The 26,927-nt window shown below is 36.2% G+C and overlaps 1 protein-coding gene across 1 annotated transcript in view; it reads right to left on the bottom strand.

The window, feature by feature from the left end:
- Positions 1-26,927, bottom strand: part of AKAP6 (A-kinase anchoring protein 6) — a 212,747-nt gene that overhangs the window by 133,124 nt on the left and 52,696 nt on the right. Inside the window, exons 4-6 of the mRNA XM_065753759.1 lie at positions 22,052-22,174; positions 8,817-8,913; positions 7,416-7,579 (exon numbers count right to left, since the gene is read on the bottom strand). Of these exons, the coding sequence (XP_065609831.1) occupies positions 7,416-7,579; positions 8,817-8,913; positions 22,052-22,174 (384 nt within the window). The remainder of the gene's footprint in view (positions 1-7,415; positions 7,580-8,816; positions 8,914-22,051; positions 22,175-26,927) is intronic.

The raw sequence follows: 26,927 nt of genomic DNA on the forward strand, positions 1-26,927 counted from the left end.
TTTAAAGCATCTTTCAAACTGAACTTTATCTATGCTTTGATAGAAACTTGACCTCCTATACTTAAACTCCAAATTTGTAATATCTTTGCTACTAAAGTTTCAGCATAACCATTGCAATTAAAAGTGATAGTCTGTTGAAGAGTCTAGGGTTGCAAAAATGTAATCAATACACAGTATTTAGAATCACCACTGTTAAAAAATACACAAGCTTGAGACCACAGAGACTTTGCAGTTCTTGTTCACATTTTCAGTTATTATACGGCTTATGTTACCTTTGCAAAAAATATTAGAAGGTGTTGGATTAAAAATGTGAATACATTTTGCACCAGAATTGAATACTGTACCACTTTTTTTTATTCAGTTTGGCTTCTAACATTTTATACTTGGTATAGAGCTTAATAAACCAGAGAGTTTACTTTTAGATTAAACAGAAAAATATGAAGAGCCCTGGAAAAATTTTAGAAACCTGGATTGATAAAGATCATTAAAATTATGTCACATTCCTGGAAGTAGCGTCATACAATAAACTATCCTTGAGCTAAAATGGGAGCCAGGTTTACTTACCTTCAGACTTCAGGGACACAGTTTCATGAAAAACTAACAAAATATTCATTTAACTAGTGATACAGAGAAGCTTTAACAGAGCTTTTTATAAAAACGATTTGATTTAATGACTTTAAAACTCAAATTCTACAAGCTTGGAAACTTATAATCTTCACCCCAAAATTACCTGCCTGATTGAAGCATTTTAGCTAAGCAAGACTTGCTCTACTGTATAATTTATGTGAGGTTAGATATATACAAAATACATGGGAGAAGAATCTTAGCATTTTTATTATGAAGAGAAGGTTTTAGTGAATATTATTCTGTGTGCAATGTATCAGTTTAAGATTGTACTGAGTTCGAAACCTATAGAAAACATTCTGTACAGGGATTACATGACTAGTTTTTCATCGGTTTTTGAAAGCTTCTGGTTGTCTGAAGAAAATATCCCCTCAAAGTACGACAAAAAGAGATGAGCTCTCTTGGCAAGGCACAGGTTTTGTCAATAAATAACTCTGTTCCAGAAATGTACGATATTCAGCAGCAAAAAGTAGTGACTGTTAAACTGTACCCAAAGCTCTGCAGTTGTTCTGAACAGAAGAGATAAATACACTCACAGCTGATATCGCAAAAAATTTAGATGGCAGATCGTAACTAGTGAGCTGGAAGAAGGCCTGGATAAAGATATTTGGAATTTTGGCTTAATGTCTGATCTGCAAGGTGTTGCATTAATGACAGAGAACTTTCTCACCTAGATGGGAATATGGCTTATTATGGATATATTAGAGAAAATGCCTTCCACTAAAGCACCAGCACCAACTCTCCTTATACAATAATATTCCAAGAAAATACTTGATTAAGCCATGAGATAAACACAGATCAGGATGGCATCTGTATCACCAGATGAAAGTCCCTTTCTATATATGTTCAATATTGGAGACAGAAATCTGATTTTCATTTCATTATCTTTCAAGTTGTTACTGATTAAGTGATGGCTAGTTACTTGTCATTTTATTACACAACATGAGATACAGGATTTAATGCACACATCTGATTCTAAATTTGTGAACATGGAAGAGAGCAAGAGAGACTGCAAGAGAAATAAATTCAGTTTCAAGTGTAAAGTTTTAGAATTCCTCTTGACTTAAACTTCATCAATCTAAGTAAAATGATCCCTCTGGCATATGCTATTCCTGCTCTTTTGTCAGGAGCAACTAAGTAAAAGAGAATGTGCCATCTAACAACTTCTAAATAAAAGCCATACTACCTGCAATACTCCAACACAGAGTACTTAAAGCTCAATTTTCAAAGTGGTTATGTAAGGAAAAACACTAGATAATGAAGTCTTGCTTTCTGCTGACACTCTCCATGCTTTCAAGTAATGGAAGGCATCAAAAAACATACCAGTGTGTTGCTTTTAATACAATGCCTGCTCTGAAAGCAATACCTGTTGTTTTATTATGCTGGCCCAAGATGTCAGAGGTGGATGTTGGCAGTGTGGCAGTAGAGGTAGAATCACCCCACCAATATTCAATTACATTTTGTAGCTGAGACAGATGGCAGCAGTGTCAGTCCGACAAAATGGCACCTGACTAGGATGTATGTATTATGCAAAGGTATGGAACTGAATTCCTCCATGCTGAAAAAATTTATGGAGACCAAACAGTGGATGCAAATACAGTGAGGTGGTGACAGCAGTATGAAAGACAAGCCATGTTCCAGATGGCTATGCACAGCTGTCATACTATGAAATGAAGAAAATCTCAATCCGCTCATCCTAGTGAATCAGCAGACTACGTTGAAGGAACTCTGTACAGAGCTGAATATTGGCTTTAATGTGTTGGAAATTATGGTGGAAACTTCAAAATATTGCAGTTTGCGCCAGCTGGATCTCACAAATGCTCACATAGAAACAGAAAGAACACGGTAGGTAAATTTCTAAAGACCTACTGAACCACTATGAGGCTGAAGGTGACAGTTTAGATTACACATACCTGTGGCATGGTGTCACCACCATGAGCAAGAGTAAAAACAGTAGTCCATGTAGTAGTGACATATGAATTCCCCACCAAGAAAAGTTCAAGATGTACCTGTCGGTGATGTGCACTGTCTTTTTGAATAGAAAAGGAGTGATAGTTCTGGATTTCCCGGGACCTAGACAAACCATCAACTTTGATCACTACTTTGCTATGCAGTCTAAGTACAAGGATTGAACTTTGAGATTCAGGCAAAAGAAGGCAAAGTTTCTACTGCAACATGATTAACGCCGGTCCCAATACCAGTTTGAAGACTGTGGAGGAAACTGACAAGCTTGGTTTGACTGTCCTACAAGACTCACTGGATTCAGCACCTTCTGACTTCTATCTGTTCATGCCAATGAAGGATGGACCGAATAGGCATTTTCTTAACTACACCATCATATTGGCTGTAAAACAGTGGGACATCTCTGCTGATGCAAATTTTTATGAGCATGGCATTCAGTCTTTGCTCACTGTTGATAAAAATGGACAGCTAATGGTGATGGCTATGCTGAAAAACTGTTTTGTAGCTGAGAATTCAGTCTATCAAATAACGTTATTTTTCTTTTTGTTGTAGAATGTATTTCCATGGAAATATATAGCAGGCATTACTTTCAGAGCAACCAACTGCATCATGCTGATGTCTGCATATTTAGAAATTTAGAATTGATAAAAGATACTGAGAAATAGAAAAAAAAATGTAATGACAAATATGGTATTTCTCTACACAAATCACAAAGATGCCAAAACACTTCATTTGTACATTCTTTTTCTATCAAATGAAAAGTTACAATTAGTAGCAGTAAAGAAAGGACTGTGAGCAACACCAAATGGGTTAGAAATAGGAATTGACTTAAAATTCATCTAGTTCTAATCCCTCTGCTATGGGCAAGGTTGTCAGTCACTATATCAGGCTGTCCAGAGCCCCATCTGGCCTGGTCTTATATGGCTCCATGGTTGGTTCTTTCACAACTTCTCTGTGGCTGGTCACAAGTGGTGTCCCCCAGAGGTCCATCCTGGGAGTGGCGCACTTGAAAATGTTTATCAATGACATAGACATTGGGATCAAGTGTACTCAACAAGGCCCTGCACTTGGGTCAGGGCAATCCCAAATGTGCATGTAGACTGAAAGAAGAGCTTACTGAGAGCAGCCCTGTGGAAAAAGGTTTAGAGGTCCTGATGGACAAAAAGTTGGACATGAGCTAGCCTTGTGTGCCTGCAGCCCAGAAAGAAAACTGTATCCTGGGCTGCATCGAAAGAGTGGCCAGTGAAAAGAGAGAGGTGATTGTCCTCATCTGCTCTTGTGAGGTATCATCCTCAGTACTGTATCCAGGTCTGTGACCTCCAGCATAAGAATAATTTAGAGGTGTTGGATGTAGTCCAGAGGAGGGCCACAAAGATGATCAGAGGGCTAGAGCAAAATTCCTATGAAAAAAAGTTGAGCATTCCCTGTTTGTTCTCCATTTTGCAGATTTAGTCTCATATTATAATGCTGAGCAAGATGTAATTGTTCTTGACTACAGTGTTTATTCCACCCACTAGTTCTGAGACCAGTGTCACTATAAAACTGTCAAGGACAGTTCCCAGCATCATAAAATGTGGTTAGATATTAAAGAGCTTCAATGAGTTTTCATTTCTTTTTATGCAAATCACTTTTCTGTATATGGAAGACTTTGCTTAGAATGGCTGTAGAAACTGTAAGATTATGCACAACTGAGTGGGAGATGATGCTGGAAATGTGGGATGTTTAATTACATATCAAGGGGGAATTACACTGGTTTTCTTTTTCCATTTAGACAGAGGCTTGTTTAACCACTTCGAACACTTGAGTAGATCTGTCCACTAGTTCTACAATTTCATTCTACTTTATCAAAAAGTTTTTTTGTTTGTTTTACCTCTTATAATCCTTCTTATAATGCTTCTATCAACAGCTGACAGACATGGTCATTTTAGAGATAAGACAATATTCCCAGGAGTGTTTTTTACCTGTGACAACTAAGTCAGATTTCAGTGTTCTAAGCACAGTCTCATAGTTATTCCTCTGAGGCTAGAATAGAGAAGTACAAATATTTTTCAGAAATAAAGTACTTATTCTGGAAAGAAATATGTCCAGAAGTATAGACTACATACATTTAGTAAGCGATGAACTTTTCCACTAAACCAGAAGTAAAATAGGCCAGCATCATATTCGGGCAGTAACACTCATTGGCTCATGGTAATGAAGTACATTGTGTTATTTTTCAATACCACTGTTTACTGAGAGCAATAAAGTTTGCATAGGCCTTTCTCGATAGAGAGGTACTGGCAACATTATTAAGATGTAAGTTTTAAGACAAGAGGTCTGAGACCTCAAGAGAACGTGGAAAAAAAAGCAGATATGCACATGGATATAAATATTCCTCTTCATTTTCAGATATTTTAGAATATTACTTACTATTACTATCAGAATAAACCCCTTATTGCTAAATAACTGACCGTCTAAAAGGATGACACGCATTATATGAGAAATCTCTAATAATGATAGATCAAGTATTTTGTAAAATGCACAGTGGCAATTCTGAGATTTATTTTTAAAGGTATTTCTGAATGGAGTAGAAAACTCATAACTAGCATAATCCAGTTTAAGATGAACACAGTAATATTTTTTTATATATATACATAAACGACGAAATATTTTGGTAAATACATAGAAAAAGAGATATTACTTCATTCTTAAGAGCTAATACAAAGAATGCAGTACATTAGAAGAATGTAGGTGTCATAAATATTAAAAAACCTCAAGTCTTCTACACCAATCTCTGCACTGAATTTAAAGGTACAAGCTGTTAGAAAAATACATACAATAATCTAAATAATCTTATTAGCAAAATCTGAATTCTTCAATTCAAATGTTGATGATGTACTTCTGGAGTGCAGAATCTCCCTCTCTCCTTTCAACTATTCCTTGCAGAAAAGATGCCATAGAGCTAAAAAAAAACATTTAAAAACTCCTAAGGGAAAGGTTTCCTAGAGTCTTTGAAATTCCTCCTTTTCCTATTTCTTCACAGATTTCTAATGCCAACACTGTTTCTGTAGTTTCTCAAGCAAGTCAAAAAAGAAAAATACCCTCCAGATGGAATCTTCAGATTTTCTATTATACTTCTCAGGTTTCTTTTGGCTTTTGAAATAAATGCAAACTGAAATCTACAGTTGAAATACCAAATGTATTTTAATTTTAGTTAATCTTTCAGCATGAATAAGTAGATGGCTTTGACAGTACTACTGCCCATACCTACAAGAACCATATAGGAATATGAATTAATTAATGAAATAACCTGAAAATTCTTTTCAGTTGATCATTTCAGTCACTTGTGCTTTTATTTATGCAGGTGTAGGCACAAAAGTATTGCTTCAGGATCCTATCTCTATGATAAAAAGTGTTAGGCAAGGAGCTGCTACCTACCCACATAAGAAAATATTGAAACAGAAACTATACATTCATTTTTTCATTTTTAAGCATATCTGAATGTAATCATTCTGTGTTCAGATTTCCATAATTTTCACAGCAAAATCAAGATGTATTTTAGAACACTTTTTATGTAATGATTTTGATTGAGCAGTTAGGCGTTTGCCCACAGAAGAGTCAACCAGTTCAGAGGAACAGAGATATATAACCAGGGAGTGTCAAGTCAACTTTAAGCTGGGTTGTTTACTTTAAAAGACCAAACTGAGAAACCAAGAATTTCTCCACCACCTAATTCCTAAACTAAAAACGTATGAGACACTGAATCATTTTGAACCACACAAGTTACCTTGCATATTAGTTCAAATAGCATTTCCCACCTATAGTTTCTTCCTGTATTATGATAAGAAAATCATATCATTCAGTGACATCTTAGCCAAAAACCACCACATAAACAGGTCTCGAGAAAGCAGCGAATATCAACACAAAGAACTGTCTGGTATCAGAATCAAATCTACTCAGCACAAGCACCTGCTATTTCTAGAAACATGTATCTTGATTTCAGCCTTCAGCATGCCAAAATGTTAAGAGTTCCTAAACTCCCTGCTGTATTATTTGTTGCTTAGGATGCAATGGAAAAAACAACACCTTCCAGTGCTACCTCTCAACCATTTTTTTGTACTGATATTAATACATGCCATAAGTTTGTGTTGTGTGCAGTGTCCTTACACTGCTTGCGGCAATTTGAATTAGTATGCTTGGTATTCAAAGTGCTCTTACAAGTTTCAAGTTCAGCAACTGGCAAGTACTATAGCCCTCTTTGATAATTAATATCCACAAAATGGTTATAGGTGTCAATACTTTATTCTTAAAGTACTTGTATTCAGCACATGCACTATTATGGAAGAGTTAGAGGAAAAAGATTTGTGAAAAGGCATATGACCTTCTTCCCACTACAATGGCCATCCCCTAATTAAGCAATGCATCTGATAGTCATTAACAGGAATGAGATAATGAATCACTTTCTCTCTTCTTTGTTAATTTGCTGTAACCAAGCGGCTAATGGATGTCAGAGCTGAGTGATTGCACTGATTATAGTGATTTATAGTTGCAACAAAACAATTTAAAACCATTCTGATTATTCATGTTAAAGATGCTTTATGTTTTGTTTACTAAATGTTTTATGTTCCCCCTCATGCCCCTCTGCACACAATGAGAAAGGTCTTCCAGGAAAACTTGAAAGTTCGAAGATTTTTTATTGTTTCAGAGTAAGGCATTTCATTTTGTTTATAGAAAAAAAAAATTTACCCAGTAGAAATGAAAAGCCTTAGGGTGGAAAGAAAACTTCAGTGGTGCCTAGTTCAAAAGAAGACGGAAATAAGAGGAAATAAGGCAAACTTCAAGCCACTTACCTTAGGGCTCCCAGTCCCTTCCTCATTCTCTGCAGACACATCAGTAGCCAGTATCTCTGCTTTGATGATATCCAGAGCCCTAAGAATCCAGCTGTGTTGCCGTTTGATTTGCCTCTGTAGCTCCTTCCATTGACTTGCAATCATCTGCAGCATGTCCTTCAGTCCTTCTCCAAAACGAAGGGGAAAAAAGTAAGTTGTAAACTCAACTGCTGCTATTCCTTAATCAAAGAATTAGCAGGATATTTAAATAAACAAAACCAAAAATTTAGTGCATTTTCTCAGAAGCGAGTTCAAGAGCATCACTATTGTTCACACTGTAAACAATGCTATAAGGTAAAAAAATTGTTTCAGCCATCACTTTATATTTTTATTTTGTTTATGCAAAAAAATTCAAGAAAAGGAAAATCCCACATAAACTTTGACTGCAGTAGGAAAAGCTATGGTAATCTCACCCTTTAACATCTGATCTTTAAACATATCATAATCTAGCAAATATATTTTTTCCTACCTTCATCTTTTCATATTTTCCATAGTTTTCACATTACTACTTTCTAAGTACAGTATGACATGCAGTACCCTGCTCTGCTATAGCTTCTATACCTTTTTGGTTTATGCACAGAAGTCAGTGATTTCCTACAGCTCTCACATTACAGAGATCTGCCTGACACTGTGAAACAATAGAGGCACAATGTATAACATGATCAGAAAATTGTGAATTGGGGAATAACCTCTACCTGGGTTAAAAGCATGCAAAATGAAGATGGCATTACATAGCAATATATGCTGATTAAAATCCTACTGTCATACAAGTCATGCACACGTCTAAAAATAAAGGAGGTGGTGGGGAAAGAGAAAGGGATATCAGCGTCACTTCCCCCCTCCCCTTAATTTAAGGCCTCTGCAGAAAAAATACAAGCCTAGCCAAAGGAAAAAGGCATTTTTAATTTTAATCTATTCCTCATAAATATATTAAAATTATGTAAGAATTGGTTTAAGAGACAAAATAAAATTTTAACAATGCAATTACCCATTCAGGGTATGTAAAAACATATATGTATATATTTGGAATCCTAATTCATTATCTTTATGCTATTTTCATAGCACCTACATCAAAGAATGTGTCAGTGTAAAGTTTTCACTGATGTGATTTCAATTGAAACTCAACTGAGCAGCAAGACCCAAATAAAATGAACAGACTATTTGCAGGCAGTATTTCATTTTATAAGTATCACTGCATTGTATGCAGTATATGAAACATTTATAAATCTTGAAGGTCAATCTGATAATGCAAATATTAATAATACATAAGGAAGTGAATATATGCAGTAATTTACAGCAATACTTCTTCATTCTTTAATAGTCTGGAGATATAAAGACTTGCAATATTTCAGAAGGATTTACCTGATTTGTGAGATACAATAAGCTCAAGAAGTTGACGTCCTTCCTCTACCACTGCTTCTTTTAAAGCACAGTGGCTATCAACATTCAACTTAAAACTCTGGAAAAAAAGAAAAAATAAAGAAAAAAGAAGGGAAAAATCTCAGCATCAGACGCTCATAAAACGCGCATACAAAACTACTTGCTGCTTTTTAACAAAAAACACATCCCCATTTACCCAGTTGTCCAACTAATCTGCGATGCAAAAAGCTATTGATATTTTGGATCTGGCCTCAAAATGCTTCCATTAGATCAGTAAAGTGCATCTGCGCTGAAACAGCTGACAAATCTAGAAATTAATTAGCTTTTATGAAAAGTCACAACTTGTAGGCTATATGTGGAGTAACAGTGTTCTATAAAATACACTAAATTTATGCCACCACATATGAGCTTTGATTTTTTTCAGATTTATTTGAAATGATGATGATAGAACTATTTATGAAACTATAAAAAAATTACAGCATTGAACATATTGGCCTTATGTGCACTCATACAAGTCTATTGTTTCAGAGTTAGATCACGAACCCATTTTCAAAGAACAAATCACATTGCTTTAGTTCTCTGCATTCTTAATTTGTAAAGCAAGCATTTTTCATCCTTTTTTACTCTAATCTTTTTATTAGTTGTTCAATTTTGTGTCTTTTTTATTGTATTGAAAGCTGTTAATACAGAGGTGAACTGAAAACACGATCTACTCTGTTATGACACTTTGTACACCACTGATAATTCATTTGGAGTAATTAATGAATTAGTTGGCAGAATTTCTCACTCACACTTGCATGTAAGAAAGAGAAAAAAAATACAATACACAAAGAAGTTCTTGCTATATTTAATCATCAATCATGCAGCCCTTAACACACACATGCAACCCTTGTTCTCTTTGAAATGCCTACAGAATGAATGAAAACAATGTTTGACTCCTTGGAAGAGAAGATTTTTGCTTTTTCTTTGGAATGAATTAACTAGCAGTGATTAAAGTAGACTTTGTAAGTGCAGATTTGTAGTTTCTGGATTCTATAAAGCTTATTTATATTTCTCCAAGTACTACCAAGAATTCTGGTACTGAAGATACCACAAAATACTCAGAAGTCCTCATTTCTTAGGAAAGTGACAATTTTTTTTCTTTCCTAACTCCTGTAGTCAGGTTGATTGGCATAACAGAAAATAATATAGCCAGAACTGTAACAAAATGATGTTGTTTCACTGTATTTGTCATGGTTGAAAGAGGAACATTGCTCAAGTAAACCCTTAGTCTTTAAAGCAGCAGTCTACCTGACAGTTAGTGACAGAATATTTTTGAGAATTTTCCACTTAAATTGAGTAATAAGCCAGAATTTTGCTACCTTCAGCATTTTGTCTATCCCAGTTTTCCTTGTATGAGCATCTGAAAATAATGTTTTTAACTCGCCATTGAACAACCGGCGAGTCAAGAATTTAAAAAGGAAAAATGATGCCTGAAATTTGACTGGCCTGTTCTTAAAGCTAGAGTTTTATGAACCCAAACCTAGAAGTTCTTTGTAAGAGCCTGTCTGAACAGGCACTGACAATATTTAATTTACTGTTTACTTAAAACAGGCTTGTACTGAATAGTTTGTAATCATGCACTTCACAGGAAATGCACTATGTGTGTGCCTCACACAGCAAAAGGGAACCTAAAGGACCTGAGAGTAGGTTGTCTAATTTCATATAATTGAAGCTGAGTATAGATGCAGCTGGATGTGGCAGTGTCTCAAGATGATGTGGATGTGTTTGATAGGAAAATTGGAAAAGATGAGGTATTCTTTTTCATTAAGAAAGAAAAGAGACTTGCTGTCCTATAAAAGATTCATTTAACATTACTTACCAGATACTACAATACAGCTTGATTTTCAGGTGCACCTATTAACCAGTAATAACGTTAACTGAAGAAGTAAAATATGATGAATAAAGATGGAGCCAAACTTTGGGCCCTGAATAGCAATATTCTACTTGTACAAAATTCTGATTTTATGGATAAATTATGCATGCCACAAATACTATGAACATACATGAAGTTTAGCAGGATTAAATTCTTATCAGCACATACACATCAAAAGGAGTGAACTATTTAAGTATAAATACCCACAGAAGCAAAGGACTGTCAGCTGAAGTGTGAGTTTTGGCTTTTGAACTGCATGCATATATGTAAGTTTTTATGAGTGGCGATTTCCTAACAGAAAGGAACAAATTAACCAGGAACACTTAAAAGAACAGTCTTCAGTGAGTGCATCAGTGCTCATGGTTCTTCATGCTCACCTGACTGAAAATATAACACATAAAAAAGGCAAACAGAGTTGACAATATAACAAGCATTACCTATATATGTAAATCTATCTATATTTATGCGTACATATACAAATCTGCACAGCTGAAGGCAAAATCAGACCAAACAACAGTAATGTAGAAGGGCCTTCAAACAGAAGGCCTCTCCCATCCTGGATACTTCCCATTCCCTACTCTTTACTTGGGGTATTTGGAAAATTGTAACTCTAACAGCGTGTGACCTAGGTACACTGTTCCTCTCCTCTGATCTCCCCTGATAACAAACTGAGCTCTTGCATCTGAGGAGAGGAAAGGAGAAGAAAAGGGAAGTCAATTAATCAAAGCCATTTTTCCAGACACATTTGCAGCTATGGAGCAGTCTAAATATCATACATGAGCACATATACATTATGGAAAATGCATGGGCAATGGCCTGGCAGCAGCTTTTAAAATAACGCATTAATGTCATCCCTAGCAGTAAGGATATATAACACAGTTTACAAGCTGCAACAAACAAAATTACCTTATGAAGTTCTCTGCACTTATTTCTTACAGTCACCATGCACCTACATATAAATATCAACTGTTCTTATTTAACACAAAAGTGAGGCAAGAACCACACCATTTTATTGAAGCTACAGACTGTAAATAAAGACTCCAAAAGTGACAAGTATTAAGTTACATGAGTGCTGTCTCCTGGTGACTACATGGAGGCAAAGTAGCTTTCCCTTCACAAAATGAAGCTGAGTCCTGAGTTTTGGGAAATCTATTGATTCACTGGATAACAATATCAGGTAGCCAAGAAGGCCAATGGCATCCTGGTTTTAATCAGAAATAGTGTTCCCAGCAGGGACAAAGAAGGTAATTGTCACCCTGTTCTTAGTTCTGATGCTGCTGCACCTTGAGTACCAGTGTTCACTTTAGGGCCCCTTACTACAAGAAAGGCATTGAGGGCCCTAGAGCATGTCCAGAGAAGGACAATGAAGCTGATCAAGAGTCTGGAGAATAAGTCATATGAGGAGTAGCTGAGGGAGGGAACTGGGTTTGTTTAGTCTGGAGAAGAGAATGATAAAGGAAAATCTTATAGCTCTCTAGAACTACTGAAAAGGAGGCTGTGGAAAGGAGATCAGCCTCTCCTCCCATATGACTAGAGGGCCTCAGGTTGAGCCAGGGGATACTCTGGTTGGACATTACGAAAAATTTCTTCTCTCAAAGGGTGGTCAAGCAATGGAATGGACTACCCAAGGAGGCGGTAGAGTCACTGTCCCTGAAGGAGTTCAAGAAATATTTAGCTGTGTTACTAAGGAACACCGTTTAGTGTGGAAATTGGTGGTGGGTTGGACTAGATGATCTTGGAGGTCTTTTCCAACCTTGGCGATTCAATGAAAGCTCCAGAACCATGATGGGAAAAAAGCAGCATCTCCTGACCTACACTGGTGTCTGAACACACTGAGACTTCCTTTTTTTTTTTTTAATGAAATTTAACTGTTCTCTGTTCTCAAAAAAAAAGAAAAAGAATGTATTCTCAAAATATCCTAGTATCACCCTCACATCTTAATTGTATTTACAATTGCTGACAAGAAAGAATATTTGAAAAAAAATATTATTTGAAATTCCCAGAGGATTTATTTTCTGGCTGCAGATTCTTAGATTTGGAAAATTCTGATGTACAAGTATCATATGCTATGTACATATTGAGCTCTGGATATGCAATCTTTCACTGTATCACAACCCTCTGTTCTTAATAAATCCTCATAATTTGGTAAAATACATCTGGGGTCTTCACCTATTCTTATCTTCAGTAAGGACAGCCAATCAATAAATATTCCCAGAGATACACAGACTTTGTACAAACATATGCTCCTTTTTTTTTTTAATTCATGATATGTCCAACTGAATATTTCTTATGTAATTTCTGCCTTTGAGAAACATGAAAGCAACTCAATATCATGTGAACCTAAAAACATAGAATACTTTAAATGACACAGCTATTTATACCTATCACCAGATCAAGGTAGGGAACCTAAGAAATATTTCAACTTGCAAGTCAATCATAATATTAAGATGAGTAATCACCTGGGATACAACTGAGATCTCTTTTTCTTGAGGAGTATTTTTGACGGATTAAATACTTTTGAGAAAAATATCACCAAGCCAGTTATTTCTTAGAGCAACAATACAGACAATTTAAACCATCTGTGACCTAGTATTTTGAAATTTGAAATATTAGCTTAATTTAAAATGTCAAAATAATTACCTACTTTTTATTTGTTTGTTTGTTTTTGAGAGAGAGAGAAAAAAACGCAATAGTTCTAAAATAAGGATTTGTACATTTAAGTAATATTTTGAGTGATAATCTAGCAATTTTAATTATAATAGGCATTATGGCAATGGTCATACAACATGAATCGATAGTATGTTGATATGTTGATAGTATTGGGGAACTATAATCACATATGTCATCTCTGTAACATTTTTGCAGATATTTGCCACTGTCTATTGCTGAAAGCAGTTCTGGCACAACATCGTTGCGGTACAGACATTTAAGATACTTCATTAGCACTATCAGACTTCTGATAACATTTGTGCTGTGAACTGGGAAGTAAACTGTCTCTATCCAATACATATTCAGTTTGAGGAGATACAAAGTAACTTCAGGGCAACAGAAAAAACGTTTACTGCTAGTATGTCAAAATGTTCAGCATAGGATAATAATAGAAACCTATCTCATGACTTTAGCTTTCAATCAGTGATACATATTCTCCAACTTTCACTTGTCCTGACTATACTTTTTGTTCAAACACATTTGTAAAAGGAGAAACTGGTAGAAGTTTAGTGAAGAGCAAGAAAAATTTGATAAAAGCTATAAATGGCAGAAGACTATGAGAAACAAAGAAGACCAGGTAAGTGATTATTTCTATGAACATAAATTGCATGGAGCCAGGAGCTGAACTCAGTAATGCTTGTGGGTTCCTTCCAACTTTTGCTATTCAATCAGTCTATTACTCTGATCTGAACGTCAAGCAGAAAGAAGACTTGCTAGCACAGTACATTACAAGAGGATATAGGAGACAGGACTAATGGAATTAAAAAGACAGAGAAAACTTAAGATAAATACAAGGGAAATTTTCCTTGAAAACCATGTCTATTCATAATAGTCTCCCCTAAGGGAAACACTGAAAGCTCTGATCCCTGGAGACCTTTAAATCTTGACTGCAAAAAGTGCAGGAGTGAGGACTGCAATACAGCAGGCTGACTGTGCAATGGCTTAAGTCTTTCACATGCCACAGAGTTTCTGACTGGCCCAATGCTACCTACAAAGGGGCAGACTCTATTCCCAGTAGTCCAGCAATGACTTACACTTTTGTGAAACCACCTCACCTCTTTTCTCTGTTCATAGCCTCTGTCATTACAGTATTAGAAAATCAATGTTTTGCTCCATTTTTTTTATCTCTTAAATGCAAACAGTTTTGCTACCCTTAAATAAATTTCTAAAGGGAAGGTGTAAAGAGTATGGGGCCAGCAACAGGACAAGGGGCAATAGGCACAAACTGGAACATAGGAAGTTCCATGTCAGCATAAGAAAAAACTTCTTCACTTTGAAGGTGATAGAGTACTGGCACAGGCTGCCCAAAGAGGTGGTGGAGTCTCCTTTTCTGGAGATATTCAAGACCCATCTGATTTTTCTGTGTACTGTAAGAAACAACAAATTTTGTTTCTCACTCCTCCTTGAATTTATCATCACTTAATTTACCCAAGTTATGAATGCATATTTTTAGATGTCCAAAAAAAAAAAAAAAAAAGATAATCACTTCAACTCTACAAGCCTTTTTTGCAGATTTAGTTTAGAAATCATTGAGCCTATAAGCTCCTGCAAATTTTTCTGCTGCCAACTCTAACCTCTTTTCTGAGGAATACTACATAAATTTTTGTTATTGCCTGTCTACATAATACACATGTTTAATAAAATATTAACTTGAGACTCCCCAAAACAAGTCTTAGATTATTTATTATCAATAGGCAACAAGAGATGGAAACACAAACACCAAAACACAGATGACAATTGTATTACTTCCAGTGCTTAATGTGTGAATGATATTTTTGCCTTTGAGAAACATAGCTGTGAACATACAGGAGTAGACCATAACTCTTGGGAAGTAACTGAAAACAAATACAATTTAATTGTTGCATACAGTGTACTTAGTAGTACTTAAAGGTACTGGTCCTATATTTTAATGATTTTCAATCTCAGATATTTTTCTTAAAATGGATTTCATTCCATGTTCAAATAGTGTTCAGACTACATCTACATTGATGATACCAACATACTAAAACTACAAGCAACAGCATACATTTAAATAGACATAAATTGCAACTGAGTTCCAACATAATCATTATGCAGTCTATTAATAAAATAAACATTAGTTTCAAATTGATGTGTTGTGGGTTTTTTTTTTCTAAAGGTGTTTCAGAAGTTGTTACATTGATAAATTAACGTAAAAACCATTATCAAGTTGTCATTCCAAGACTATTCTACAATTGCTATGAAGCTTTTAAGTCAGAACTTCAATGAAATGCTGTATGTTCTCCACTCCACAGATATGTAATTCAGATAGATGCATAAAGAACACTAACATTTTAACTAACTACCCCACTCTTGTTAAAGAAGACATATTCTGTGCTCTGTATGTGTAAACTGTAACACAACTAAAGAGATACAGATGGGCCCAGCTAACAGTGTCCATTGTCATTATGGCATCCTATGGCCCTCTCATGGACAGCTGTGGAAATTTGGGTTGGCAACAAAGAGGAGTGCTGGGGATGCTTGAACCCATCCATAAAATAAGGGGGTGCAATATCCTTTTTTCTTCACAGCTGTACAAAGAATCCACACAGGGTTAAGTATCCACAAATTTGGACAACAGGTTTAGAAAAAAAGAAAAAATGAAAGCAGTACTCTTAACAATATTCAAGCCATTCAGTCTCCAGGAAAATGACTGAGAAATTATTGCTTTGCTACTGGTTTGCACAAAGCAGCCCAAAAATGCTATTAGTTTTCTCCTGAGTGGGAACAAATTATGGCAATAGCAGGTAGCAAGAATATAGGAGCACAGAAAATGGGCATTTCCTTCCTTCATGAAACACGCTTGATAATAATACATCTCCTTCACAACAGTTCTTCTGTTCCTGAGATGCTGGGAGAAAAAGTGTCACTCACTTCTCCATATACAGAAAAGATATGTGCCAGTTCTTTATTGCATTATCTTACAGGAAACAGCTTTAGATCAAATGCAATATTTTTGTATTGGTCAGCACAGCAGCACTGTCAATAGCAGGATATGTACCTGAATTTTCCTAGAGTTTTTTGTTTTTTTCTTATTTAGTCTCCAAAAACTCACAAGATGCTCTAGTTCAGAAGAACAATCCAAACTGTTCAGAAAACTATATTTTTCCCACTATCAGCAACTGTATGTACTATGGCTCTGGACTGTAACACAGAGCTGAGTGCATTCAATGACAGCAACATTTAGTTCTGATGTTCTCACTTAGGAAACAGAAAAGCTTGCCCAAAGGTTATTGTGTTTCTAGATATTCTAAGGTAACTAATACAACTGAAAAGATAGATGCATTCCCTTTGTTTAAGATTCATTTCTGACTTCCATTTAAGTCCTTTTGTTTTAATGTGTTATTTTAAAACTGATCATTTTAGTGTTTACTTCTGATTGATACGTTCTGCAGACTGTTTCCTATATAAAATTACATTCAGAAGCCAAAGCATGCACTGAAGACCTTTCATGGGAACAGCATAACATTCAGAAAATGAAACTAACAATAGGCCAAACAGATTTAAAGCTAAGTCCTTAGAGAAGCATGAGATTTGTCCAGTCAGGGTGCTTCAACTTTTTATCACAATCATTCTGCAGACACTATTGTATATTCTGAGAAAAAAAAATCTAAATTGGCAGCTAGAGACATCAGAAACGTCTGTACAGGAATAACATACTACATAACTTAGTCATTTCAGAGGCTTTAATATCTTCAATAAAACCACTGTTACTATTGCTACCACAAAGAGAGCCAGTAGATTAGCCCAAGGCATGTGTATTTAACATCACTTTCAACAAGAACAGGTATTTAATACTTCCCTAAACTGATGGTTGTTTTCAGGAAATAACATTTTCCATGGAGATAAGAATGGTTTTATTTTATTTTTTTCTGATATAGCAGACTTCTTGCAGCAAGATGATCAGTGATCATGAAAAACCACAGAAGCTTCTTTATGTTACCAACACAATTTCTTATAGGCAAAAATGCAACCTATTTTCTGTATGAAAATGTTTGCTGTTTACAGTTAAGAAAGTGATGAGACATGATGTAGCCATAAATATTTCTATTGGATCCAGGAAAACTTCCATTCTATTTCCCTTTAGATAACAACAGACTCAAAAAACCCATACTTTAAGAAGAACTTGTTTTTTTAAGAAAGAGATGACAAACTTCCTGTCTAGAAGAAAAGTAAATGCTGGATTTAATCAACTTATAATTTCTTTTGAAACACTAATGATACTCTCTGATGTTTAAATGAATCTTAAAGGTCCCTTCCAACTCAAACCATTCCATGAGTCTATGATATTTTTAATTTTCAATTATATGGAATATATACTTCTGCCTAAAGGAATAAAACAATAAATCCTGGTGCAAACAATGAATTATTTTTAAGGAGATCATCCTCTCCCGTTCTTCAATGAGTGGCGAATTACTTTGTGCTGCCTTACAGGAACAGGAGTACACTAGTTGCCATCTTTTTTAAGGGCAGCATATATATACTGCTGCAATGAGAGTAAAGTGAAACATCTGCCCTGTTACAAACTGTAAATTTAAATGTAGGGAAGCTATAGCCACAGTCCTACTCAAAACAGCAAGAGGCAACAAACAATTTGAAGGTAAGCACTTTATCTTGGGAATCATTCTTTAGATTATTTTCAAGAACCAAAAATCTATCATTTTATACTTATAACCATTTATATATGATAAAATGTTGCCTATACTCAGGGCTTCAGAACTTTAATTTACAGAAGTTCTGAAGAGTTTTAGGATAAAAATGCCTGACTACTGGTTCCAAAGTTCTAACTAATTTTAACTTCACTGAAATATATTTGAAAAACAAACAAACAAACAAAAATGCTTGCCAGCATCTATTAATAATGCAAGAACAACTGACAAGTTTGAGTAAATAAACACCAGTTGTGGTATTTCTTAAAGTAAGTCATATATTATCTAGTTCTAAGTATCAAACGATACAGAAAAAGCTTTGTACAAAATACACATAAAAGCAGACTAATGTTGCACACTTTGGAATCTGTGAACGGCAAAACAAGAAAGCTGAATATGACTAAAAACAAACAGGAAACTTAGGAATTTAGATCTAAAAATCCCAGGTCTCAGTTGAACATATCTATTTTACAGTGCCTTTCATTTAAATCTTTAAACATTTAAACTGATTGAGTCTTTCTCCACCCTTCACAGAAGGGCTGCTCATTGCTTCGGAAGCTCTCACTGTGGGACCTTCAGACAGTCCCTGAGACTCCTGCACGCAGCTCCTGTTGGATGTTGGCCAATGCATAGATACTCTGTACATGCTTGGAAGCACTGTTTAACATCTGGGATAGACAATCTTGCCAAGTCAGATACAAGTATTACCTAGAACAATAGTTTGGGGAAGTGTAGCAATTTAAGCTGGAGATTTCATTAAAGGACACTTGTAACAGAAACTCACATGGCCACCATCTTCAAGAGATTTCACTGCCTGAGCACTACATTAGGCAAAGATTCTAACAAGTGTGGCAAGCTTTGAGGTTGTTTTGTTCTTGATGATGATGATGCCTGGAAGTGTCTGCATCATACCATTTCTCAAAGTGTCAAAGATGTAAAAAAGCAAGACAAAAGTGAGGAATAAATTGATCATGTGCATTGGTACCCTAACATGACAATTAAGAATTTGACACATTAGAAAACTTGTGGGGTATTCATAAACTTGTCCTCATTTCCTCTGTAAGATTATTCTCAGCAAGTAATAAGAAAAGGAAAGAGTACATTTTTCTGCTTTCCTCTTCCCGCATTTATTTTTCTTAGAATTTGACAGCAGAGACTTAATTCATGAATGCAAAATATTCTCTCTTTATGGCACTAATTCTGTTATTGCAACAAACATACTTCCAACAAAACAATATCACAGGTGGTGAAATTGATAATTTGTGCCAAGGGCTAAGGCCTTGTCTCTACTAATAAAAATAAAAATACTAATCTACTGATTTTTCACTCCTTCTACGACCAGAAAATTTGCATTAGTGAGGAATAAAAGTTATGAGGTTTGATAGTGCAGATGCAGTTAACAGAAAAGAGACAAAACATTTTCTTTCCTTTTCAGTTTAGTTTGCTACTAGTGTCTGTACTATGAGTTCATGAGCCTGAAACCTACATTTAAAGTGTTAAGCTCCTTTTACTTCAACAGATCTAATGTTATTGTGACTACCTGTACAACCTGATTGACAAAAGAATAAAATGAGTAGTGTAAGTACCTTCCCAAAGACCTTGATCAGCATTGTCTTACAATGATCAATCACGGGATATTTTAACATTGAGCTTAATGTGATTTGAAGTTCATACACTTCTGTTTAAACACAGATTAGGATTTCTGTCAGACAACTGCCACTGAAAAGCTGACAATCTAATTAATACAAATAACTCTATCTTCCCATTATAAAAATGTTCTGTATTTTAATAATTCAATTCTGCTGTGTAAAAATGAATATGATAGCATATGTTCCCTGAAATTCAAAAGGAAAATGCATAATTACTATTTTTCAAATTGTACAATGGGTTTTCACTGACACTATATGCCATGAAAATAATTATAATACCATCAGACTGAAAGTGTTCTTTAGACATTTCACTTCACAGAAACAAAGAACAGAATGCTCCAAATATCCACCTTTGATTAAACAGTCATACTCAAACGTAGAATATTTCAGGTACATTCCCATGATACAACAAAAAAGATTTTTTTTTTATCCCCAAATTAAAATAGTTATCAGCAGATTTAATACAGTGTACAACTGGGAGCCTAAGAACTTACAGGGGAAAGTAGAGCATTACAGGTGCCCAGACACTCATTTATTCTGACTGCCCCTAGCAATGAATAAACTCTTGGCTACCATTCCACATTCCAATCTGTTAGATGGCTTTGGCCTTACCTCCCTGAAAACCAAAAGGCAAAGCTAAAAGTAATTAACTGCAAAAGAGCTACTGTGCTCTTCCACATGGAAGAAGAGGAAAAAGAATCTGACTATGACTGAGACTCAGTCTGGTGATCATCCTGTTCCTAGGATAGCATAGGTATGTTTCTTTTTATTCAATCAGAAATGAAAACTACAATTCTACTCATTAAAATCTGTGTCTCCAAAAGTTTCATGTTGTAAGGGGAAAACAAATTGAAATCATCAATGCCTTTTCTGAGGGACCTGATCTCACTATATGCTCTGTATCTTCAGAGCACCTGAAAATATAATGGGAATCCACATTAGCACATGGGAGCAAATGTGTGTAGTACAAGACAAAAATCCAAACTCTGAAAAAAAAAAAAAATCCTGTTGTATAAGGCAAAATTCCAAAGTCTTCATACTACATTTTATAGAGTACCACAATATGCATTATATCTAGTTGCTGCTCGTAGGCATTATACAATAATATTTAAGAACAAAGGACACATAAGAGTTTGCTCTATAGCTGAAATTCTGAAAACAGTTTTCCATTAATTTCAAATTTTGTATGTAGTTAAGTGATTAATTTAATAATGGTCATTCTAGTATTACAGAAGGGATTAAAATGACCTTTCTTCCTGTAATGCATCAAATGACTTCCTGGGACTGTCAAGTAATTTTTCATCATCAGATTATCAGAGAATGGAAATGAATCTGAGCTTTGGGTGTTGATGTTTTGATTTGAGTTCTCCTAATAGACTGTTTATCCAGCTATAGCATCTAACTCATCAGTTAAGGATAATGCTCATGAATAGGTTTTTCTTCCAGTTTACACTGGCAAATGCCTAAGATTTGGACAGAGGGAAAGGGGATTTCTTAATTTGGCCTTCTTTTTTGCAACAGTGGTTTCCTTATTGAGATACCTATCCTTTGAAAAGCATACATTGACTTCTACTTTTTACCTAAAGCATAAAATTTTGGTTTTGAGGAATGAATATTTCATTTAATTCATGCCTTTTTTTCCACCTTGTCATAGCCAGAAGCAGCTCCTGGCAGAACTCAGTGAAAGCCTCATGAGGTTTTTCAAATATTTCTCAATCTATAATTCCAGCCTGTAATATATTCAGAAGATTATTCATCCAAGTGTTTCCTACTTCCACCCAATGTTTTAGCTCTTTGCACAAGAACAAGGTTAGTGACAGTTGTATTAATTACTTGACAGAAATGCATATCAAGTAAAGTGATTGAAATAATTATTTCAAACATTTTATTTAAATGACTCTGTGCTATGTTAAACTGTGTGAAAGAGAATGAGTTCCTTACTATTAAGGAAGCTTTCTTAATTTCACAACATTAAGAAAATCCTAGAATAATCAGCAGAAATAACAGTATTCTTTTTTCTTTGGCTATCACAATTTTCTTTCAATTTTGGAATAATTTCTGAATTGCATTTAATTTAATTTAATTTTTAAAAAGTAATCAGGACTTATTTCAAATATAGGAGTAATTTGTTGGTATATTCATTTTAAAAAATTGCAATGCTGCAAATCTTACATTAAAATATAGATAGATGCTAGTAATTAAAAAATAGTAATCAAATAAAAAGCATCACAGAATGCTTCAATTACTGATAACAATCATAGCATAATCTTGTCCTACCAAGTGTGTCTCCAGGTACAGTTTAAGGCTGTCTGTCTCTGCTTTAGGAGGAGTCCAATTCTCTGTTGTTTCCATGGCTTCATTTAACCAGTGAATGAATTCATCCAGCTTGCTTACAAACCCCTAACCAGATAAGAAAAAAGAAAGAACAAAAGAAGCAAATTTGTTAGTAAAATGACAATCTGAAAAACATAAGCTTTTTTATTATTATTATGGTACTGTGAGAGTATCGTACAGCAAACATTTCCCTTTTGCAAGCATACAAGGAAAAATAATTAGCAAGTAGGCTTCTAATAAATGAGGAGAAAAACATTTTTGAGGGGACAATCTAAGGAGACATTTTAGGACAGAACAAGATCTATACGACTGTGAAGAAATGGAAATAAACTGCATGGTTTCAGAATACATGAAGGGGGTATATGTAAAGCTGCACTGAGATTAGAATGGCAGTTTTGCTGAAAATCTTGCACTGGGGAGACTGGGTGTAGCGTGAGTACTTCTGGATGAAAAACTGCTGAATAAAGCTGCATTAACAAGATATACCTTGGCAGACTGAGGGAAGAAACTACTTGTCAGAATGAATGTCTTGTGATTCCTGTTTTGATCCCTTGGATGAGACTCAAAAAGAAGAAATCAAACAGTAGGTGAGGCAGAATATATATCATTTAATATAAATATCACTGATTGCATATGAGCCACACAGATGGTGATGCTGAGAAGGAGCTCCTACTTCCTCAGGAGCACCATTTATCACAAAATTAGTACCAATTATATTGTCTGATTAAAAATAGTGCCCCTGAATTTACATGATTGGATGATACTATAGGCACATACTGAGTACAGATAATTTTACTGAAGTCTTATTCACTGCAAAGCAAGAGAGTAAAATAAACTGACCATGATGGCAGCCTGGAGATTAATTGTGAAGAGAAATGACCATCTATTACAAGCATCCTAAGACAAGATTAAGTTAGGTCTGAAAGTGGTTATATTGTAAACTATTGACAATTCCACAGTTCACTGTGAATTATAAACTCCAGTAGGATAACAGCTTGCTATACGCACTCAGTAACTCACTCATATCATTTTATTTATGGAATAATTTATAGTTATTACTAATCCAGTCAGGTAACTAAAAACAAGCTGAGGACAAAACTTTCAAAGACTCCTAAGTCTCTCAGGAATCCCATTCTCCAAGGTTGGACATGAAATTGGAATGCAAACTGACATAGAAACAGGACTTCAGGGCACAGCTATGTTACAATGGCTGCTCTGAAAGTAATGTCACCTATTTTATTTTGTTGGGCCATGACATCAGGGGTGGATGTTGGTGGTGTAGCAGTAGAGGTAAAACTTTATCATCAATATACAATTACATTTTGTTGCTGGTTACAGACGGCAGCAGAGGAGCAATCTAACAAACTGCCATCTGACACGGAAGTGCATATGAAGCAAAAATGTGCCAGTGCATTTTTTTCATGCAGAAAAAAAATGACATTAATTGTTTGCTGAGCATTTCTGGAGACCAAACAGTGGACGGGGTGCATGGTAGTATAGTCACTCTGGCCCAGTGCTGCAAGAAGTAATGTCCTCCTGCAATAACGCTCAAGTGCCTGTTCTCTGGCAGGACACTCCAGTGAATAGCGTAGTCATGGCAGCAAAGCACATACTGGACACTCTGAAGGCCTTGTCTTAATTATCATATTTTTGGTGAGCCACTATGAGTTCCCAGAATGATTGTTAGTCTATTGTCACCTCTGTTCATGGAACCCACCATATCCCAAAGCACTATAAAGAGGAAAACTGCTATTCTGCAGGTTTCATTGTAGGCTGTTTATCAGGACATTCTGTGTGCATGCCTACTCTGGGGACTGCAACAAAGGTAGCTGCATCTCCTCTCACACTATAGGTCACAACATGACCACATTACTCCAAGCAATGAGACAGAGTGGGGGTCTGAATGTGAGGCAAGATGTTTTCCTGACTTTTACACAGTTTTGCTTGCTTTTTTCCAGCTCTTAGCAGAGAATAAGAGATGCCACACTGGCATAGCAGTGGGAGATGGGAGCTGACAGGGAGAAGAGCAGGAGGAGTAAAGTCCTTCTAGGCCCTCCAATAAATCTCTGCCTGCATCTTAGCAATGTGCTGTCCTTGAGCGACAAGGTGATATGGTAAACAGAAAAAAAATGAAGGCTCTCTCTTGTATGTGTACCTTGTACTTTACAAAATGACATGCATAACTTCTACCCACAGTACACAATGTCTGTATGCCTTCAAAAGAGTGCTCAGAAACATTGCAAGCCTGCACAAGAACAAAGTTCAGCTATCAGCAATGGAGTTACTTCCACCCTTGCAGAAAACATGTGCATGTGTCAGTCTGTTAACTTACCACTTGTATTCAGAAATGCTCATGCACCAGCAGCCTGGACTACTATAAACACAGGATATGGACTCGGCACAGGCAGAGCCTCGTATGAAACCATGCCCTTATGCATTCTTTCACTGGGCACCATGAGACGATACGGAGGCTGGGCTCAGGCTGGGCAGCAGGAGGGCAGCTTTGGAGCACCAGCACCTCTTCCTCCCCGTCTCAGGGAAGTCTCCCCCAACAGACAGCGCCTATAGCAATACTCCCATTTTCCAAATGACGGTAATGAAACATTATTGAAAACGTTCAAAGGAACACAGCAGAAGGGTCTGAAAACAGAGAAGGGAAAGGAAGAAGGGTGGAGAAGCGCGGAGCCACCAGAGGAGGGAGCTCCGCCCGCCCGCCAGCGCGCCGTGCCTGGGCCCACAGCGCCACCTGGCGGCACCGCGGCCTCGACCGGCGCAGAGCGGGGGACCCGGGCGTGAGAGCGGCACGGAGCGCCGTCGGCCCGGTGTACAAAATGCGCAAGTGCTTTTCCCTCGGCTTATGCGTGAGATCAAATTTGAACAGTGCAGGTCCTGTTTCATTTGTCACGGCTTGCTGAAACAACGCTCCGATGTTGTTTGCTGTTGTTTTTGTTGCCTGCAATTGCATCTCCTCTATTTTCATAGCTGGATGCCAGCGCCAAGAGCCACCTTTTTAACCTGACCCATGGCCTCACGGCTGAACTCCTCCTGAAAGTCAGCACAGGAATGAAAATTGAAGCCTACACACATAAAAGCGGCTGCAGCAGCTCTGGAGTCATGAGCTGGACCGCAGCTTTCTCCTGCAGAGTGTTCCCTTCTCCCCTCTGCCTGCTTGCCCAGGGGCAGTTAGCTGCAGGCTCTGAGGGTCAGACCAGTCCTGACCACTGATCACAACCCATGACCAACACACATGCTTCCGCATTTGCTGACTGTGCCTTCCCAGATAGCCCAAGCTCCTAGTACCCACAGGAGTGCCAGTGGTGCCAATGGTCCCCAAGAAGCCCTGAAATATAAAACGCTCTCCTCACAGCTCATGAACATAAGAGAACCTCAGAACATAACTGAAACCCTACTGAAGGGCCACTGCCCCTCCAAAGACTGACCACTTTGAGTCCCTGATCAAATATCTACGCGCACCCTGTGACACAAATTACATGTCAATATTTGCTTTTCTTATCATTTAGGATCTTTCCCAGAACACAACTTCTTCCAACAAGAGATTTAGACAAATTAAGCTCTAAAAAGGAATAAGGAGAAAACTGTTTTCCAATACTCTGACAGAGCATACAACATAAATTTAAAAAAGGCTACAGCATAAATTACATTAAAACAAAGGATAAGACTTAATATGCAATCCTGAATCCATATCCAGGAGCACTCAGTGAGAGAAATTCATAGGATGACAGATTGTAATTGAAGTATTTTCTTACTCTTTCTGCTTTTTCTGTTTTAGATTGTTTTGCTTTTCTAAATATTTTTATCTTCATCAATCTTAAGGTACAGAAGAGTTTCAATCACTACAAACTTCAGTGTAGCTTCACTGATTTTTATTTGTTAAGGGTCTCATCTGAACACTGTTATGCTTATAATGAAAACACTGTAAAATTTACCCAACCCATACTTTGGTAAGGAAAAATTAAGAAAGTTTTTAGAAGTCAAAAACCCATAGTCAGCCACAATGAAGTTAAAAATTACTGCACAAGAATTCCTCAGGGAGAAAAGCATGGAACAGGACAGAAAAATGGAGCACCAGTATAATCCAGTCCTTGCCTTTTGACCAGCTGGTTCAGTTTTGCAAATGCAATAGTCTTGTACTGTGCTAGCAAACTAGAGGTTATTTAAAAAACTCAAGTCCCTGCATGACACAGCATAATGGTCTTCTTCTGTGCTGTTTAGCACAGAAACAAATGTTGTAAACTGGATGATTTGTAGCAACTTCTGGAGTAAAGTTTGCAAATAATGATAAAGCTCTTCCCATTCCCCATGCAGAATTTTTTTAAACATTCACCATTAAATCATTCAGCTTTTCATTTTGTTTTATGACAGCTCTACAGATTTTCCTAGGGACAGGAAACAAACTCTAATCACCCATGAACAAAGCTACAGAAAAAAAAAAAAAAAAAAAGGCTTAATTTGAAATTTCACATGTACAAAGTTATTTTTTGTAGTCTGATTCTATTTGCTTTGGATGGATAAGAATGAAGAAGAAAGACAACTGTAAGTACTGCGAAAAAAGTAGCCATAACTCAGTGTGTTTGCTTTGGTTCAGGTGGCCTCACAGAATGAAAATATACTTTATTAATTACTTCTATAAAATCAAAGAATTAATTAACCAAAGAAGTTCAAAAAAATTGGTGGGATTTAAGTAATGACCCTGAAATGTCCCCATTAATGACCAGAACTCTCAAATTTTGAATCATAAAACATGAGAATTAACTTGTTGAGTCACACCAAAGGGCAGGGATGAATCAGGTCAGAGGCC

This window comes from Cyrtonyx montezumae, unplaced genomic scaffold (genome assembly GCF_038088225.1).
Source record: "Cyrtonyx montezumae isolate F1298 unplaced genomic scaffold, pur_monq_1.0 scaffold_10, whole genome shotgun sequence".
NCBI classification, from domain to species: Eukaryota; Metazoa; Chordata; class Aves; order Galliformes; family Odontophoridae; genus Cyrtonyx; species Cyrtonyx montezumae.